Here is a 16,453-nt window from a genome sequence, read left to right as displayed (position 1 = left end):
GCCACCCCAGGCTTCCCTCTTTAGAGGGAACCCTGGCACGGCACGGGGTGGCACCTGAAACGCCAGGAAGCCCCAGCAGGCCAGGGGCCAGGCTTTGCTGCCAGCTCTACCCTTGGCTCTTCCCTACCCAAAGGGGCTGCCACCACCTCCACGCAGCTCCGGAGGCCTGGCCAGAGCCCCAGCGCTGCTCCCCAGTCTGGGAAATGGCATCCCGGGCTGGCGGGAGCAGGGAGGGCAACAAGGACCCACCCGAGGATAGGAGGGAAAAGTCAAATTTAACACACTGGCATGCATAACTGCTCCAGGAGCGCACTGGCAGCAGGCAGACCCTCCCTCCAGCCCCAGTGTGACACAGGCAGCCCCTCCTGGCAGGCACACGCCCTTCAGGGACCAGGACACCAAGACACAGGGGAGCGGCGTGGCTCAACCGCACTGAGGGGACAGGACCCCGAGTCCTGACTCCCACGCAGTGACCTGCGCTCCCCTGTGCGAGCTGTTAGGGTTAATGTAACTGCAACCACCCAGAACAGCAAACTCTGGTTAATGTGGCACACGAGGTGTTAACGAGGAGGGTCCTGAGTACCTGGTGCTGCGACAGGAGCAGTAACAGGGGCTGCGGGAGGAAGGGCAGCTGGAGCTGAGGTGAGAACAACAGTTTGTTAAGACAAGTCCCGCTGAGGGAGGGCACTTGCCATCCAGCTCCCCCAGCACGTGCCTGCCTCCAGCCAGCGCTGGGAGCCCGGTGAGAGCCCAGTGCTCCCAAACGCCAGCTCAGGATCAGAGGGAACCGCTCAGGGGAAAGGGCTGTGAGAGCCAGGGAGAGCAGCGCTTGTCTGACCAGCGTAACCAGCACCACCGCCCGTCGGGAGAGCAGAACCGGCCCAGCCACACACCCGCCCCTCAGCAGCTCCAGCCCCGTGCATGGCACCAACCCCGAACACGAAGGCAGCGTGTCCCGGCAAGTCCGCTGGCAGGGACAGCGAGGGGAGCGCTGCCAGGCCAGCTGCCAAGGAGAAGCCACCGACAGCTGCGGAGCCCAAACCACAGTCAGGTTTGCAGAGACCTCAGCACATCGAGGGAACGACAGATCTCCTCCTGCTTCCGCACGGGGCACCGGCTCTCACCGCTGCAGCCGCATCCAGCTCTGCACAGGTCACCCGCTGACCTGCGATGGGGGTTCTGCCAGCGATTCCATTGCCCCACCTCTCCCATGCTGCAATTAGGGCTAATCACAGACTCAAGTCCTTGCCTCCCTACCGTGCAAAGCAGCAACATGTGCGGCGTGGAACTCACAGCAGCCTCCTCTGTGGGCAACATCCCTTTCTCTGTCCAAGAACAGCGGCCTGGCCCTGAAAGATGATTCCAAAGCCCCATTTCCCCCGCCTACCCTGAAATGTGGGATGGTGGGAGGAGGCAGGAACCTGCCTGGAGCTGAGCAGCTACTCAATGAGTGCCAGACATCAGTGCCTCGTGCCAACGGGTGCCAGGACACTTCCTGCTCCAGAGAATCTACTGGCGCCTCAAAAAGGAGAAACAAACCCTGCCAAGAGCTGAGCTGGTCCCAAGACCTTTACAGAACAGGCTACTCAGACAACACCCTTTTCTGGGAAGCTCGTTTATCCCTGCCAGCTCCTCCTGTTCCTTTTCCAACTCCACCAACACCTCACCAGCACCGTTTGAGCACATTCCTGTGATAAGCACAATATTTCAATTCACCACTTCTCCACTGACAGCCCTGCCTCACAGGATTGTCAAGAAGCACATATACTTTTTAAGGGATGCTTCAAACAAGCAGGCTGCAGAGCCTTCCGCGGTCTGGCTGCCCACATCCCAAAGCCAAACCCCTCTACTGCTGGATTAGAGACTGCTGCACCCAATCTCACAAGCTTTCCATGGAGCAGCCAACCTCCGAAGAATAAGACTAATGTCAAAGGAAACTGCTTGCGACTCCCACCCACGGGGTGATCTGCGCCAGCACCCCCAGCTCCTCTTGTGCTGCCGGATCTCAGAACAGCCGGCTGAGTAGAGGCAAGGCAGATGCGACAGCCATTGCACCCACACACCCCCTCCACCTGCAGACCTACCTAACGGTTCCCCCGCAGCTGCTCCAGCCTCTGCAGCTGCCCGTGTTGCTGCCCCAGGGCCGGAGAACAGGTCCTGCATTTCCTGCTCAGCACAAGCTGCCCACTGCCGGCTTCTACTGACCTCTGTCTCCTCCATGAAGCTGTCAGTCACTCAAGGGTAGCAGTGCTCAAGAGGAGAAAACATGCCAGTTGTTGCCTGAGACTGTGAGAAAAGCCATTCCGGGAAGGGGGGACACGCTGCTAAGTGCCCCCACGCAAGAATCCCAGCTACGCCTGGAGAGAGACCAAAAGTACAGCAGCTCCCCAGGACCTGAAACTGCAGCTGTCACACTGACAGCTGTCATTCAGCCGCACTGGGCATGGGGGGCCGTCTCCTCCCAGGGGCCTTTCTGCCAGCACCTCCTGACCGGAGGGAAGGCCCCACTTCCCTCGTGTTCCCCAAATCCAAGGCGCCCTTTGGACAGACCCCATCCACCACCGTGCACCACGTGGCTCCCCCAAGCTGGGTGACAACGCCTGGTCACATATTCCCATGGCCTGGAGCAGACGCAGGAAACCTGGGCAGAGCGTTTGCACCGCAGCACCTGGGACACCGTCAAGGCAGCTGGGCAGCGCAACAGGCAGCGCAGGCTGGGCACCACCTCCTGCCCCACGGTGGGCACAGGAGCCCGCGCTCCCCCGCCTGCGTGTTTCTGAGCTGCCCCGAATCCCTGGGCCGCCCCCCGCCACCAGCACAGCAACACTCCCCGGCCGCACTGTGATTCCAACATGGAGCCATGCGTCACATTCCCAGACCCGACCGGTTCCGGTGTGCAAAGGGATTATTAACATTTGTAGGCATCTCTGAACGTCCCAGTCACCACGCGGCTGCACCTCAACCCAGCTCCGGCCGCCCTCCTCCCACTTGCACTGCTCCAACACCCAAATCCGTATGGGAACATATGAGCAAGGTACAGAGCGTGCTGATACAACGCTCTCCCTGATAGTTTGGGACACGAGGGCCCACAAATAACGTGACTTTAGCAATAGCGATGTGTTTTGGGGTAGGAAGCTACAGAAGGAACACAATTTCCTTCGGCCCACGGCACAACGATGCAGAAGCTGAGAAAGACCCTCAGGCCTTGGTGCAGCCCCCAGCACCCCTGGGGTAACACGGAGCAGAGCACCTGCTGCCACCGGGTCCTCGCCCCCCGAGGACCCCCAGCCCTGGCTCCGCCGCTCCCGTGTCACCCAAGAACCCACCGGGCAGGGGTGAAACTCGCAGCGTCCGACCTTCCCCCTTAAACGCGACTGGGGGCCTGGGGGCCCAGGGGCCGTTCCCCCCCCGTAGCACGTTTCGCCCCCTCCCCGAAGCCGCGACACCCCCCCCCCCCGCCTCACCTGTCTCAGCCTGCGGCTGCGGCAGCTCCTGCTCCGTGGCCGGGACGGTTTCTGTAGCTTCGCCAGGCATTTCTGGGGAGAGGGAGAACGCACCAGGCCCGGGCTCGCCGGGGCTCCGGACAGCCCCAGGGCGGCCGCCGGTCCCTGGCCCTTCCCACAGCCACCCGCCAGCCGCTGTCTGGGGCACTGAACGCCTCCCGGTACCGGCAGGTCAGGAGGGACAGCTCAGCTGCCCGCTCGGTACCGGACACCCCGGGCCCAACGGGCCCCGAGCGCCGAACAGCACGGGCCGAGCCCGGTCCCACCCGGGGCTGCCAACGGTGCTTCCCCCGCCGGGCTGCGGAGCCGGCCTCCCCCGGGGGCCCGGCCCGCCGCCCCGGCCGCCTCTCCCCTCTCCCCAGAGCGGGCGACTCCTTCCCGGTGCGCGGCGCCGTCCCCGCCGGCCTTCCCGGCGCGACCATGGCCCCAGCGGCGGCTTCGGCCGGGCCCGCCGCCGCCCTCCCGCCCCCCTCCCGGCCCGGCCGCGGCCCGCGAGCAGCAGGCAGCCCCAGCAGCAGCCCCGACCCCGGGTGGCGGCGGATGGCGGCGGATAACAGCGGCGGGACTCACTGTACGGGGAGCAGGGCCCAAGATGGCGGCGGAAAGAGACAGAGCGGCTGAAGGCACCACTTCCGGGAGGACGAGCACTTCCGGGGCAAGGGGCAGCGGCCCACCAGCCCGCCCCGCCCGGAAGGCCGCGCTCCACCGTTCCGGGCCCTGGCCGGGCCGGGCCCTGGGGGCGGGGGACTGGAACCTCCCGGATGCTGACAGGGAACCCCCGGGTGCCAGCAAGGACCCCCGGTTGTAGGGCAGGGACCCCCCCGGTGCCAGCCGAATCCCCCCGCTGTGGGGCAGGGACCCCGGCCCCCTCCCACCTGGGCGCATCCCGGGCGCAGGCACGCGGGTGACCACAGACATTTAATGGTCTTTGCGTAGAAAAGGTACAAAAGGTGGGAAGGGCCCGTGTGGGGCTTGGGGGGAGGGGAGCAGGGAGCCCGCGCCCCAGCTCAGAGGCACCAGGACCCCCGACAGCTGGCGGTGGAGGTGATGACACCGGAATTGGTGATGGCAGTTGGTCCCATGGCAGCCTGGAGGCCTCAGAAATCTCCTTGTAGGTCTGCAGAGAGGAGAAATGGGAATTTTTACAGAAAAAGAGCAGTTTCTCAGAGCCATGGGGGTCCCCTTGAGGGTCCCCCTGCCAGCTGCATCCCTGCCAGGCACTTACCGCTCCTGCGGAGCAGCTCTCCTCTCCGGGCGTGCTCCATCTCCTCCACGAACTGCTCGAAGACCCGCACGTAGGGCGCCAGGCTCGTCTTCTTATAGTCTGGGAGGATTCAGGGGGTTGAGTGGGAACAGGAGTGGGCAGTGGGGACCCCCAGTGCCCCAGCCCCGGCCCCACTCACCCCGCACACGGCGCTTTGGCTCCGTTTCCTCACCATCCTGCTCCCCGTCTTGGCCAGCCGTGTCCAGCTCCTGGCACAGGGAACTGTGGGAGACGGTGGGATGTGGGGGGGGGGCTGCCGGTACAGCCGGGACCCCCTGTGACGCCTGCCCTGCTCACGTACCTGATGGTGGGGACAGCAAATGGGTCAAACTGGTCCAGCTTCTGCAGATCCAGCGGCACCGAAATACGACCTGCAAGAGAGGGGAGTCACTGCTGGGGGTCCCGGCCCCGGGGGTCCCCGGCCCCACAGACCACCAGAGCCACCTGTTTTGGGGTGGACGCTGAAAGGGCTCTTCAGCAGGTGCCCGATGCTTTTGCTGACGTTGATGTCGAGGCGGGGAAAGCAGTACTGCAGCATGATCTCCCAGTCTGCATAGCACGGAGTGTTCTTCCCGGCCCCCGGCCCCCGCTGTGGGGATAGGTGGGTCAGGGGGCAGCGGGGCAGGTAGCAGCACCTGGCCCCCTGCCTGGGGCAGCTCCACAGCCACTTACCCGCGTCCGCTCCATCCTGCTCTTCAGCAGCTCCCAGCGCTGCACCGAGTCCCGCTTCTTGGGGAACTCGCCCTGCAGCAGCTCACGGTGCTGTGGCCGGTGGTCAAGGCTGATCACGGACACGGCCGAGCCCGCTCCACCCGCAGGGACCCTCCCTCCAGACCCGGGATGGTGGGGCCGCTCTGGGAAGGATATCCTCCGGGACAAGTGCCAGCACCTTCTCCCAGCTCTCCGGGCTGCCCAGGATGTCCTGGCTCACCAGTGCGAACGCCTCGAAGTACTTCTCCACCACGCTGACCGACCGCCTGCGGAGCAGCGGGGAGAGGCTCAGCACCCCACGGCTGGGGGCTGTAGGGGCTGGGCAAGGGTGTCCCCACCGACCTGATGAAGGGGTGGATGGGCTCGGAGAGGTTCACCTTCTTCACAGTCTCTGCTCCGCCCTGGGGGGACAGCGGTGGTCAACCTTGGGGAGTGGGCAGGGGGTGCCTGGCCCTGTGCGCACCCACCTTCACCAGGCTCAGGTACTCCACGGTGGCCGCCCGCAGCGCCGGGGACCACTTCCGCACCGCGTCGTCGCACACCCAGCAGTGGACACCCCGCCGGCCCGAGTACACCCACAGACGATGCTTCATGCCCAGGTCCTCTGCGCAGGGAACAGCCAGGCTGCAGGAGCGCGCTGGGATGGGCTGCAGCGTCTGCCTAAGCCTGGCAGCGCTGCCGACCCGCCGGGCACCAGCGCATCCTCTGCTCCCCCCAGCCCCACGAGAGTGCTGCCCCGCTCCCCGCTTTGGGGTCCTGGTGACTCTATGGGGCAAAGCATGGTCTGGGCACGTCCTCAGTGCATGAGGATGGGGCCACATAGGTCCCCGAGACCCTCACCCACAAGTGCGCGGTCAATGACGCGGATGGCGATGGTCATCAGGGTCCAGCACTTGGAGCAGATGTCAGCTGAGCTGGAGGCAGAGCATGGTGGGTCAGAGGGCTGCCCCGTGCCCGTTCACACCCCCCCCCAACACCCACCAGCTATTCCAGCTTGTGCTGTGAACACCCCCAGGAACCTGCAGCATGTCCGCACGTCGTTGTAGTCCGTCATGTCGATGTCAAAGACCAGCTCCTTCTCCTGAGGCTGGAAGGCCCCCCCCAGGTGCACCGTGTTGTGCTGGTTGGGCTGTGGGACAGGATGAGCTCAGCGCTGGCTGGGGACCCCATGAGCTTGGGGCTGTGTCCCCCTGGGGCCGGCTGGCACCGGGGCTCCCGGTTGAGGTGCCGGAGCTCCTGCTGGGGGTCCCAGTCAGGGTGCCATGGCTACTGGTCAGGGTGCCGGATCTCCCAGTCGGGGTGCCATGGCTACTGGACAGGGTGCCGGATCTCCCAGTCGGGGTGCCAGGGCTACTGGACAGGGTGCTGGGGCTCCCAGTCGGGGTGCCAGGGCTACTGGTCTGGGCTCCCAGTTGGGGTGCCAGGGCACTGGGGCTCCTGGTCAGGATGCCAGAGCGCCCGGTCAGGGCTCCTGTTGAGGGTGCCAGGGCTCCCAGTTGGAGTGCCAGGGCTACTGGTCGAGGTGCCAGGGCTACTGGTTGGGGTGCCGGGGCTAGAGGACAGGGTGCCAGGGCTAGTGGACAGGGTGCTGGGGCTCCCAGTTGGGGTGCCAGGGCTACTGGTCAGGGCTCCCAGTTGGGATGCCATGGCGCTGGGGCTCCTGGTCATGCTGCTGGAGGCTTCCGGTCAGGGTGCCGTAGCTCCCAGTCGGGGCTCCTGGCGAGAGTGCCAGGGTTCCCAGTTGGGGTGCCAGGGCTCCTGGTCGGGGTGCCAGGGCTCCCAGTTCAGGTGCCATGATGCTGGGGCTCCCAGTCGGGGTGCCAGAGCTCCCAGTTGGGGTGCTATGGCTACTGGTTGGGATGCCATGGCTACTGGTGGGGCTTCTGGTGAGGGTGCCAGGGCTCCCAGTCAGGGTGTTGGGGCTCCTGGTGAGGGTGCCAGGGCTCCCAGTTGGGGTGCCAGAGCTCCCAGCTGGGATGCCATGGCTACTGGTGGGGGTCCTGGTGAGGGTGCCAGGGCTCCCAGTCGGGGTGCTGGGGCTCCTGGTCAGGGTGCCAGGGCTCCCAGTTCGGGTGCCACACTGCTGGGGCTCCCAGTTGGGGTGCCAGAGCTCCCAGTTGGGATGCCATGGCTACTGGTGGGGGTCCTGGTCAGGGTGCCAGGGCTCCCAGTTGGGGTGCCACGCTGCTGGGGCTCCCAGTTGGGGTGCCAGAGCTCCCAGTTGGGATGCCATGGCTACTGGTGGGGGTCCTGGTGAGGGTGCCCGGGCTCCCGGTCGCGGTGCCGGGGGGGCGCAGGACTCACCCGGTGGGAGTAGATGGCCCCGATATCGATCTTGTAGGGGTTGGTCCTCTGCAGCTCCCGCTCCAGCTCCTGGGGGCTGCCGAAGGACTGGAACCGCACGTAGACATCGTCCCGCAGCGTGAAGGAGAATTCCCGCAGCTGGAAGTAGTTCTTCACCACTGCGGGGGCGCGGGCGGGTTGGGGGGGGCCCTCACTGCCTCCCCCCCTGCTCCCCCCCGCCCTGCTCTCCCCGGTGCCCCAGAGCCCGGTCAGGGCACCCACCCGCCGGCACCCCCAGCGCCCCCGGGACCCCCGCGCTGCCCCCCGCCCCGCTCACCGCCGCCGTAGCCGAGCCAGCGGCCGTAGGCGCCGTACGGGAAGAGCCGCCGGTAAAAGACCGGGAGCAGCTCGGGCAGCGCCTCCGGCTCGAACGGCGCCATGGCGGGTGGCGGCGGGAAGCGGCGGGGCGGGCACCGGGGACGGGCACCGGGGGCCGCCGGGAGCTGTAGTCCGGCCCCGGGGCGGGGACAGCGCGGGGCGCGCCAAGCACCGAGGGGTCCCGGGGGGCAGCGCGGGGGTGCGGGAACCCTCAGGCGCTGCCCCGCTCCCGGTTTAACGGGTCCTCGGTGGGCGCACGGCTGCGACCGGACCCGACCCGGCTGCTGCCAGAGGGAAGCGCCAGGACCGGAGCAGACCCCCGAGCAGCCCCCGCAGCCCCGGGGCCGGAGCCGACCCCCGGGACCCGAGCAGACCCCCGCGTACAGCCCGCAGCACCGGGACCCGAGCAGACCCCCGGGTAGCCCGAGGACCGGAGCAGACCCCCGCGCAGGGCCCGCAGCCCCGGGACCGGCCGCCCACCGGGCTTGAAGTGTCAGCACCGCGACGGCACCGAGCCCCGGGGGGGCGGGCGGCGGGGGAGGGGACTGGACCGGATCAGGAGGGGGACGGCCGCTCCCGCGCTCTCCCGCCGCCGTTGCACCGGGGCCCTTCCCCCGCTCGTGGCCGCGTTAATTAATCATTGACAGCCGCGCGGGCACGGCCAAGGTCCGGCCTGAGCCGCCCAGTCCCGCGTCCGCAGCGCTGCCGGTTCAGCTCCCGCGTCCGCTCCTGGGTCCGCTCCCGGTTCGGCTCCCGCGTCCGCTGCCGGTTCGGCTCCCGGGTCCGCAGCGCTCCCGGTTCGGCTCCCGCGTCCGCTGCCGGTTCGGCTCCCGCGTCCGCTCTCGGTTCGGCTCCCGGGCCCGCTCCCGGGTCCGCTCCCGGGTCGGCTCCCAGTCTCTTCCCGGTGCCGGTGCGCGAGGATGTGGCTGTACCTGGCAGCGGTGCTGGTGGGGCTGTTCCTGCTGCGGCGATGGCACCGGGAGCGGCAGATGGTGCCGGGGCTCTCCGAGAAGTACGTGCTGATCACGGGCTGCGACAGCGGCTTCGGGCACCTGCTGGCCCAGCAGCTGGACGCGCGTGGGCTGCGGGTGCTGGCCGCCTGCCTGACCGAGGCCGGGGCTGCGCGGCTGCGGGCGGCCACCTCGCCGCGCCTGCAGACCCTCCTGCTGGACGTCACCTCCAGCCAGAGCATCGCCACCGCCGCTGCCTGGGTCCGGGAGCGTGTGGGTGACCAAGGTAGGACGGGGCGGCCGCCCCCATCGTCACCCCTGCCAGCCCTCCCGCCACCTCGCCGACCTGTGCCGGCACAGCCGGGGCTGGCACGGGACTGTGGGCAGGGCAGCAGCCTCGGCTCACCCCGTCCCCTCTCCCCAGGGCTCTGGGGGCTGGTGAACAACGCAGGCATCGCCATCCCCATCGCCCCAAATGAGTGGCTGACCAAGGACGACTTCGTCAGGGTGCTGGATGTCAACCTGGTTGGCCTCATTGAGGTGACGCTGAGCCTCCTGCCCCTGGTGCGGCGGGCGCGGGGCCGGGTGGTCAACGTGGCCAGCATCCTGGGCCGTATCTCCTGTTTCGGGGGGGGGTACTGCATCTCCAAGTTTGGTGTGGAGGCCTTCTCCGACAGTCTCCGGTAAGTCTGGCACGGCTGTCCCCCGCTCTGCTTTCCCAGTTTGCTTTCCCAGGCTCTGCCCAGCAGAGCCTCCATCTCTCCAGCCCCTTCCTCTTGCGACCACGAGTGCAGGTGGAGTTTGTTTTAGGGGCTGTGGGGATGCTTAACACAGAGAGTGGGGGGCAGAGCGCCCTGTGCCACAGCTGTGGGCCTTGGGTCCCGTGGGAGCGATCCCCCGCTGGGAGGGACCCTTGCCTGCTGCTGGCGGCCTCTGCTCCACGTTCAGCCAAGTTCATGTAGAGGCAGCCCAGGGTACAGGAGTACAAAGGACCGGGCAGAGCTTTGATTTCATTCCCCCACCCAATGGCTTCCCAGTGGCAGGGAGGCTGTGGCCACACCAGCTGGCGCTGCCTGCCCCGGCGCTGAGCCTCCCCCATCGGCCATCGCCCCCACGCCGGATCCTGCGGGCAATGGCCCCGCGGTGCTGAGGTTTGCTTTGGCCCCATCCCATCCAGACTCAGCAGATGTTTGCTCACGCACCACCTTGGACACATGCTGGGGCTGGCAGGGGGTCTGCTGGGGTGGTCAGGCTCCCCCCGCCGGACCTCCGGCATGAGGCTGCCGTGCGTCCTGCGCCAGAGCCGGTGCCCACCACAGCCCATGCCGGCGGGTGGCAGATGCGCCCGGGTGCTGGTCCCACGTCCCATGGGGCGTGATCCCTTCCAGGCTTGAGATGTACAACTTCGGGGTGAAGGTCAGCATAATTGAGCCAGGCTACTTCAAGACGATGATCACCAACGTCGAGAACCTGGAGAAGAGTTTTATTTCTACCTGGGAGAAGCTCCCAGAGGAAATGAAAGCGAGTTATGGGGAGAATTACTTGAAGAAGTGTAAGTACCTCACCTAAAGGTGAAGCGATGCTGTTTCTCTCCTGACACAAGGCACATCCCTGGGGCCACGGGGTGCCCCACCGCCCTCTCGTGCCCCTGAGCCCTTCAGCTGCGCTTGGCTCAAGGGTCCGAGCCCGGCAGGCTGAGCAGCGCTTTCTGCCTCTGCAGTTTCGGTAGCGCTCAGGAACATACAGAAGAAATACAGCTCCAACCTGAGGCTGGTCACGGACTGCATGGAGCACGCGCTGACCAGCTGCCACCCTCGCACCCGCTACTCGGCAGGCTGGGACGCTAAGCTGCTCTACATCCCCCTCAGCTACCTGCCCTCCGCCCTCACCGACGTTGTCCTCACCTGGTCCTACCCCAGGCCTGCCCGGGATGCCTGAGGCAGGGATGCGGGGCAGGCAGCCGACAGGCAGCGGCAGCCGGGGCCGGCAGCGCAGGATGGCACCCAGCACTGCCGCAGCCGAGACTGTGCCAATAGATTCCTGAATTTCGAACTCAGTGTACACCTCACAACCCGCTGTCCTCTGCTAGCAGAGCCGTTTGCTTCTGAATAAAGACAATTCCTCCTCCCCACCTGGCTGGCTTCGTTTCAGCCTTGGCAGGGGCTGCGGCACCGGGGCTGTGTCCCTGCTCTTCTGACATCACCGGTGCTGCTGCTGGCTGTGCCATGCCACGCTGTGCTGTGCCATGACATGCCATGGGAGCTCCCGGGGTCTCTGGCTGTTCCCCCAAGCACCTGCGCCGTGCAGGGTCTAGCCCTCGCTGGAGTGTGAGAGCTGCACTCACCCAAGCCAGTGCTCCAGAAGTTAACACACACGAATAAAAAGCAGCCCAGCACAATCCTGGGCAGGTTTCCCCCTGGGCAGGGCTGGCCAGCCTCTGGTCGAGTCCTGCTCCTCCTCCTCCTCCTCGTTGCCCCTCGGACACCCCGAGCAGCCCCTGCCTCTTTGCGCGGCTCTGCGGACCCGCAGCACCCGGTCAGCAACGGCTGCCCTGCTCCAGCAAACGGTGCCTGGGCATGGTGGGGTTGGGGACACCCCTTCTGTCCTGGGTGGCCCCAGCAGCTTTGCCACCTCCTCACGCAGGGCCCATCCTGGGGTGAGGGGACAAAGCCACCGCCCCCACCCAGACCGAAGCCAGGTGAGCACAGCGCAGCCAGCAAAGGGAGAACTCGGCAACCGGGTGCTGCCATCGGTGTTTGGAGGTCAGCCAAGCCCAGCTCCGTGGGGCAGCTGGATCCACCCTGCCGGCACAAACAGCCATCAGAGGCCACACCAGAGCTCCAGGCTCGCGGATCTGTGCGACACGAAGCCATGGATTACAGCTGCGAGACGCAAAACTTTCTCCAGCTGCTGCTGCAATCCTGCCCACGCTCCGGCATGCACCAGAGCACCACTGGCACCCGGCTCTCCCACCAGCACTGCCCAACGCGCCAGCTGGGGTCGGGCATCCTCACCAGCCTCTATATATACGGCATGAACGCGGCTGTGAGAAGGCTGTCCCTGAGCCAGTGCCGGTGCGCAAGGATGTGGCTGTACCTGGCAGCGGTGCTGGTGGGGCTGTTCCTGCTGCGGCGATGGCACCGGGAGCGGCAGATGGTGCCGGGGCTCTCCGAGAAGTACGTGCTGATCACGGGCTGCGACAGCGGCTTCGGGCACCTGCTGGCCCAGCAGCTGGACGCGCGTGGGCTGCGGGTGCTGGCCGCCTGCCTGACCGAGGCCGGGGCTGCGCGGCTGCGGGCGGCCACCTCGCCGCGCCTGCAGACCCTCCTGCTGGACGTCACCTCCAGCCAGAGCATCGCCACCGCCGCTGCCTGGGTCCGGGAGCGTGTGGGTGACCAAGGTAGGACGGGGCGGCCGCCCCCATCGTCACCCCTGCCAGCCCTCCCGCCACCTCGCCGACCTGTGCCGGCACAGCCGGGGCTGGCACGGGACCGTGGGCAGGGCAGCAGCCTCGGCTCACCCCGTCCCCTCTCCCCAGGGCTCTGGGGGCTGGTGAACAACGCAGGCATCAGCAACCCTACTGCCCCGAATGAGTGGCTGACCAAGGACGACTTCGTCAGGGTGCTGGATGTCAACCTGGTTGGCCTCATTGAGGTGACGCTGAGCCTCCTGCCCCTGGTGCGGCGGGCGCGGGGCCGGGTGGTCAACGTGGCCAGCGTCCTGGGCCGTATCTCCTGTTTCGGTGGGGGGTACTGCATCTCCAAGTTTGGCGTGGAGGCCTTCTCCGACAGTCTCCGGTATGATGCTGGTGGTGGTCGGTGGCCCCTGGTGTGCCCCTGTGCCGGGGCTTGTCCAGCGGCTGGGTGTGTGCTGGCAGGTGTAGGCGTGCCAGGCGCCTCTGCCCCACTTTCCCCACGTAAGGTTTTATGTTGCACCCAGTTACGTCCTTCCTCACCGAGCAAAGCAGCAGCGAGGCAAGAGGGGGGCTTGTGAAACACCAACACTGTCACCCCCGGGTTGGGAAATGGGGGCACAGCCGGATCAGCAGCTCTGCAATCAGAGAGAAAGTTCTGGGAAACTCTTGAGCAAGGAGAGGGCTCTCCCACGCCCACCCAGGGGATGGCGGGGGGGGTCACGGTTCCCCCTAACCCTGCATAGCTCGGTCCCCCCAAAGCGCCTGCCCGGCTTGGGGTGGTAGCTCCCTCCGTGGGGCTGACGGTCCCTCCCCATCCAGGCGTGAGATGCGACCCTTCGGGGTGCAGGTCTCCATCATCGAACCCGGCGCCTTCCGGACAGAGATAGTCAACCCCACCACGCTGGTCAACGGCTTCAAGCACGTCTGGGGGCAGCTCCCGGCAGAAACCCAGGCAGCCTACGGCCACCATTACCTGGACACCTGTGAGTACATCCCCGCGTGGTCCCAGCACTCCCCGGTGACCCCAGCACCGCCAGTGTGCTGGGCTGGGCTGACCCCCCCGCCTTGCCCACCCAGACGCCCGAAGGACCATCCTGCTGCACCGCCTGAGCAGCTCCTGCCTGTCCCCTGTCACCGATGCCATGGCACACGGGCTGCTCGCCCGCTTCCCCCGCAGCCGCTACACGGCTGGCTGGGACGCCCGGCTCGTCTTCCTGCCGCTCAGCTACTGCCCAGCCTGGCTCAGCGACACCATCATCGGCTTCTTCTTGCCCGTCCTGGCCGGGGGGACGGCTGGGCACCCCTGAGGGTGGCCACCAGGCTGGGGGTGCGGACACAGTGCACACGGGCACCTGCTCACCTCCAGCCCGTTAATGTGCTCAATAAAGCTGGTGCAAAGCAAGGGGCTGCCCGCGGTGAACCCCAGCCTTGGAGGTGTCTGAGAGCCGCCTGGCCGCGGCGCCGGGCCATCACCCCGCCGGGGCATGTGGTGCTGGTGGGTCCCCACTAGCCGGTGGCAGGACCCTGGGTGCTGGCTGTGCCCAGAGCAGCCGCACGGCCGGGGATGCCCAAGCTGCGGCACAGGATCGTATCCGCAGCCCTTTGAGGGGGTGGTGGCGGCACTGGGGGATCCAGCTTCTCCTTGCAGCTGGATTCAGGGGTCAGTCCACACCACGGGCATGGCTGATGGCAGCTGTGGGACCATCGCAGGTGCTGGCGGTGCTCTGGCTCCCTATCGCTGGCTCATGCCGGAGGGATGCTGCTGCCCTGGGAGATGGTTAAAGATGTTTTCCCCTTCACACCTAGTGCTTTCTGCAGCACCAGCCTTGGCATCCTCCAGGCTCACCGCTCCCTCTCTGAGGAGAGCTGAGAGAATTGCTCCTTGCAAAGATCCCCAAAGCTGTTGTGCTTCACTCCAGCTCTTCTGGGACCTCCCCATTCTGCCATATCCCAGCTTTTCCATGTGTTTGTCCAGGTCAGACTGCAGGGGCTTTGTCCCTCAGCTCCCCATCTCCTCCCTTGCACAGGTAAACCCAAGAGCTGGCTGGGAACGGCTCCATCCTCTCTTGCTGCTCCGGGGTCCTTTAGTGCCGCCGCAGCCTCCCAGCTCCCCCACGGGTGACCTCGGGCTCAGCCCTGGCAGCCGGTGCTCCCTTCCCGGCACAACACCCGCAACCACGCGGCCCGTTGTCCGTGGTCTGCTCTGGTAGCAGGTGATCAGGTCTAGCACGGAGGAAGCTGCCCTGGTAGGGACAAGCTCGCGGCGTGGCTGGGGATGCAGCTCAGCTGCCAGAGGATGGGCTGGAAAAGGTGCCACCGTTACCCATAACACTGCCAGCACAGCACGGGGAGCCTGGCGTGTGGCCGGTGACTCACACATCCTTCATACTTCTAATTAAGGGCTGATTAGTGGTGACTAGCTGGGGGTTAGGTCCCTGAGACTATGCACTTGCCTTCAGGACAAGAGCAGCTTTAGCAGCAGCCCCGCTCCCACCCACGTCGTGCTGCTCCTGTGCGTGCGGGACTGAGCCCACGTGAGCCCAAGCCCCCCCCTCGGGCTGCGACCGAGGGCAGGGGGACAAGAAGCTGCAGCAGGACGGGAGGCAGCACGTAGGGCTCTTGTGCAAGCTGTGTTACAACTCGCCGAGCTGTTTCCCCAGCCAAGAAAGCTTTCCTAAACGCTTTGCTCGGCTTAGTAAACCAGTGAGACGTCCCCAGCAGTCCCCACATGTCACGTTTCAGGCCCGCGTGTCCCCGAGGTGCCAGGCTTTCACGTGCACTGCAGCCTTGGCTGCAACTGCCCTGGGACCCTCGTGCCTGCATCCCTCCAGCAGCATCCCCGGCTGCCCAGGGAGGGAAGGGCAGGAGGACGGCAGATCCCTGGCGCTGCCACTGCCTGCAGCCCACCTTGCTCTGGGTCTGTGCTGCCCCCCACTCCCCAGGGGGCTGGCAGCAGCTGGGGGGGACCCGATGCCCGTATCGCACCCCACAGCGAAGTGCTGGCAGGTGGAGCAGGAACCGGCCAGGCTCAGCAGGGTCATTACCAGCCCCCCCCCTGCGCCTTCCTGCGCACCATCCGCCCGAGCCCTGATCCGCTGGGCTCCAAAGGACCCACTCGGATTGAAGCGGTCACTTTCTGCAGAGGAAACAGCCTTTTCCCACTTATCTCCAGACAAAGGGGAGAACCGGACCCTTAGGGAGGCCGGGGGCTCCTGGGCACACATTTGGGTGCCAATAGCCTTGGGGGTCCCTGAGAATTGCGGCAGGGATGGGGAGATGGGCTGAGCTGCCTGTTCCGCTCCCCACAGCTTGGAAATACAACTGGCTCCCGGACCTCGCTGCCCCCGCCGGGATCGGCAGCCCCCCACTCACACCCCCACGGCACCCAGGTTGCTCTCGATCGGAGAGTTCGGCGTGGAAATTTCCTGACCTGTTAAACAGAAGCAGTACAGCATCCCTGCCTCCCAGGGAGGCCAAGCCCCTCCAGCACATCGGGCGGCAGAGCAGCCCCTCGCAGCCCCCCCCCGGCCCCCAGCCCCCGGCCGAGGTGAAACGTGCCCCGTGGCGCTCAGGGCGAGCACAAAGCCACCGAGTTCCTGTTTGCAACCCAGGGCCTTGGTCCTGCTGGGGCTGGGTACCTGCGCTCTGGGTCATCGGCGCCGGGCTTGTTGTTGTGAGACCCGACTTATCAGTGCCCTCGTGCTTCCCCGCTCCGGCCGTGCCTTCCTTCCGAGCCGATTGTTGATCACAAAGTCTTGTCTGCACTCGAAAAGGAGATTTCCTGCAATTGTTTTGCAGGACTTGCAGCTTGTTGCAAAATTTTCTGCCTATCAGCCCCCTCCCCAGTGCCAGGGCAAGGCTCAAGCCCCCTCCCTTCCCCTGCAAAACCGCCAGGCAATCATGGCTCGATGATTAATTGCTGCCGGGCCAGAAGTGTTTCTGTGGCGAT

At 66.3% G+C, this 16,453-nt stretch overlaps 4 protein-coding genes across 8 annotated transcripts in view; 2 read left to right on the top strand and 2 right to left on the bottom strand.

Annotated features, from left to right (window-relative positions):
* The window catches only part of NACA (nascent polypeptide associated complex subunit alpha), a 47,502-nt gene that overhangs the window by 7,308 nt on the left and 23,741 nt on the right, over positions 1-16,453 (bottom strand). Inside the window, exons 1-2 of one of the 2 annotated variants that reach the window (XM_080368330.1) lie at positions 4,074-4,209; positions 3,465-3,536 (exon numbers count right to left, since the gene is read on the bottom strand). In XM_080368330.1, coding sequence (XP_080224456.1) covers positions 3,465-3,534 — 70 coding nt within the window. In that variant the 5' untranslated portion in view covers positions 3,535-3,536; positions 4,074-4,209. Of the gene's footprint in view, positions 1-3,464; positions 3,537-4,073; positions 4,210-16,453 lie in introns of those variants that run through there. The other variant, XM_080368331.1, reaches the window with a different exon arrangement.
* On the bottom strand, positions 4,451-8,249 carry PRIM1 (DNA primase subunit 1). Its single transcript, XM_080368356.1, has 13 exons — positions 8,099-8,249; positions 7,783-7,940; positions 6,498-6,607; positions 6,319-6,392; positions 5,946-6,082; positions 5,821-5,879; positions 5,633-5,744; positions 5,440-5,529; positions 5,212-5,356; positions 5,069-5,138; positions 4,907-4,989; positions 4,729-4,827; positions 4,451-4,620 (listed from the first exon to the last, which is right to left on the bottom strand). Exons 1-13 carry the CDS (start codon positions 8,199-8,201, stop codon positions 4,601-4,603), a joined length of 1,260 nt encoding a protein of 419 aa, XP_080224482.1. The 5' UTR covers positions 8,202-8,249; the 3' UTR covers positions 4,451-4,600.
* LOC308054906 (retinol dehydrogenase 16-like) lies at positions 8,257-11,220 on the top strand. The gene is made up of 5 exons (XM_080368353.1): positions 8,257-8,920; positions 9,034-9,375; positions 9,514-9,772; positions 10,478-10,641; positions 10,810-11,220. The coding sequence occupies exons 2-5, from the start codon at positions 9,060-9,062 to the stop codon at positions 11,025-11,027; spliced, it is 957 nt and encodes a 318-aa protein (XP_080224479.1). The 5' UTR covers positions 8,257-8,920; positions 9,034-9,059; the 3' UTR covers positions 11,028-11,220.
* On the top strand, positions 11,371-16,365 carry LOC308054902 (retinol dehydrogenase 16-like). 4 transcript variants are annotated; one of them, XM_080368345.1, is made up of 4 exons: positions 11,371-12,489; positions 12,628-12,886; positions 13,324-13,487; positions 13,582-13,913. In XM_080368345.1, exons 1-4 carry the CDS (start codon positions 11,961-11,963, stop codon positions 13,809-13,811), a joined length of 1,182 nt encoding a protein of 393 aa, XP_080224471.1. In that variant the 5' UTR covers positions 11,371-11,960; the 3' UTR covers positions 13,812-13,913. The 4 variants fall into 4 exon arrangements, with proteins under 4 accessions (XP_080224471.1, XP_080224469.1, XP_080224470.1 ...); XM_080368343.1 differs by having other exon boundaries at positions 13,324-16,365; XM_080368344.1 differs by having other exon boundaries at positions 11,371-12,886.

The sequence above is a fragment of the Falco punctatus genome (genome assembly GCF_963210335.1).
Source record: "Falco punctatus genome assembly, chromosome: 18".
NCBI classification, from domain to species: Eukaryota; Metazoa; Chordata; class Aves; order Falconiformes; family Falconidae; genus Falco; species Falco punctatus.
The sequence above is the reverse complement of the archived record's forward strand: the minus strand, read 5'-3'. Positions and strand labels throughout refer to the sequence as shown.

Bases quoted from the DNA above. Each gene is read 5' to 3' on its own strand.
- PRIM1 (XM_080368356.1), bottom strand. From the start codon at position 8,201: ATGGCGCCGTTCGAGCCGGAGGCGCTGCCCGAGCTGCTCCCGGTCTTT. The intron at 7,941-8,098 runs GTGAGCGGGGCG...GCGCCCCCGCAG, and splicing joins CTGGCTCGGCTACGGCGGCG to TGGTGAAGAACTACTTCCAG. The intron at 4,828-4,906 runs GTGAGTGGGGCC...GAATCCTCCCAG, and splicing joins GCCAAAGCGCCGTGTGCGGG to ACTATAAGAAGACGAGCCTG.
- LOC308054906 (XM_080368353.1), top strand. From the start codon at position 9,060: ATGTGGCTGTACCTGGCAGCGGTGCTGGTGGGGCTGTTCCTGCTGCGG. The intron at 9,376-9,513 runs GTAGGACGGGGC...CCCTCTCCCCAG, and splicing joins GGAGCGTGTGGGTGACCAAG to GGCTCTGGGGGCTGGTGAAC. The intron at 10,642-10,809 runs GTAAGTACCTCA...CTGCCTCTGCAG, and splicing joins GGAGAATTACTTGAAGAAGT to TTTCGGTAGCGCTCAGGAAC.
- LOC308054902 (XM_080368342.1), top strand. From the start codon at position 11,961: ATGGATTACAGCTGCGAGACGCAAAACTTTCTCCAGCTGCTGCTGCAA. The intron at 12,887-13,323 runs GTATGATGCTGG...CTCCCCATCCAG, and splicing joins GCCTTCTCCGACAGTCTCCG to GCGTGAGATGCGACCCTTCG.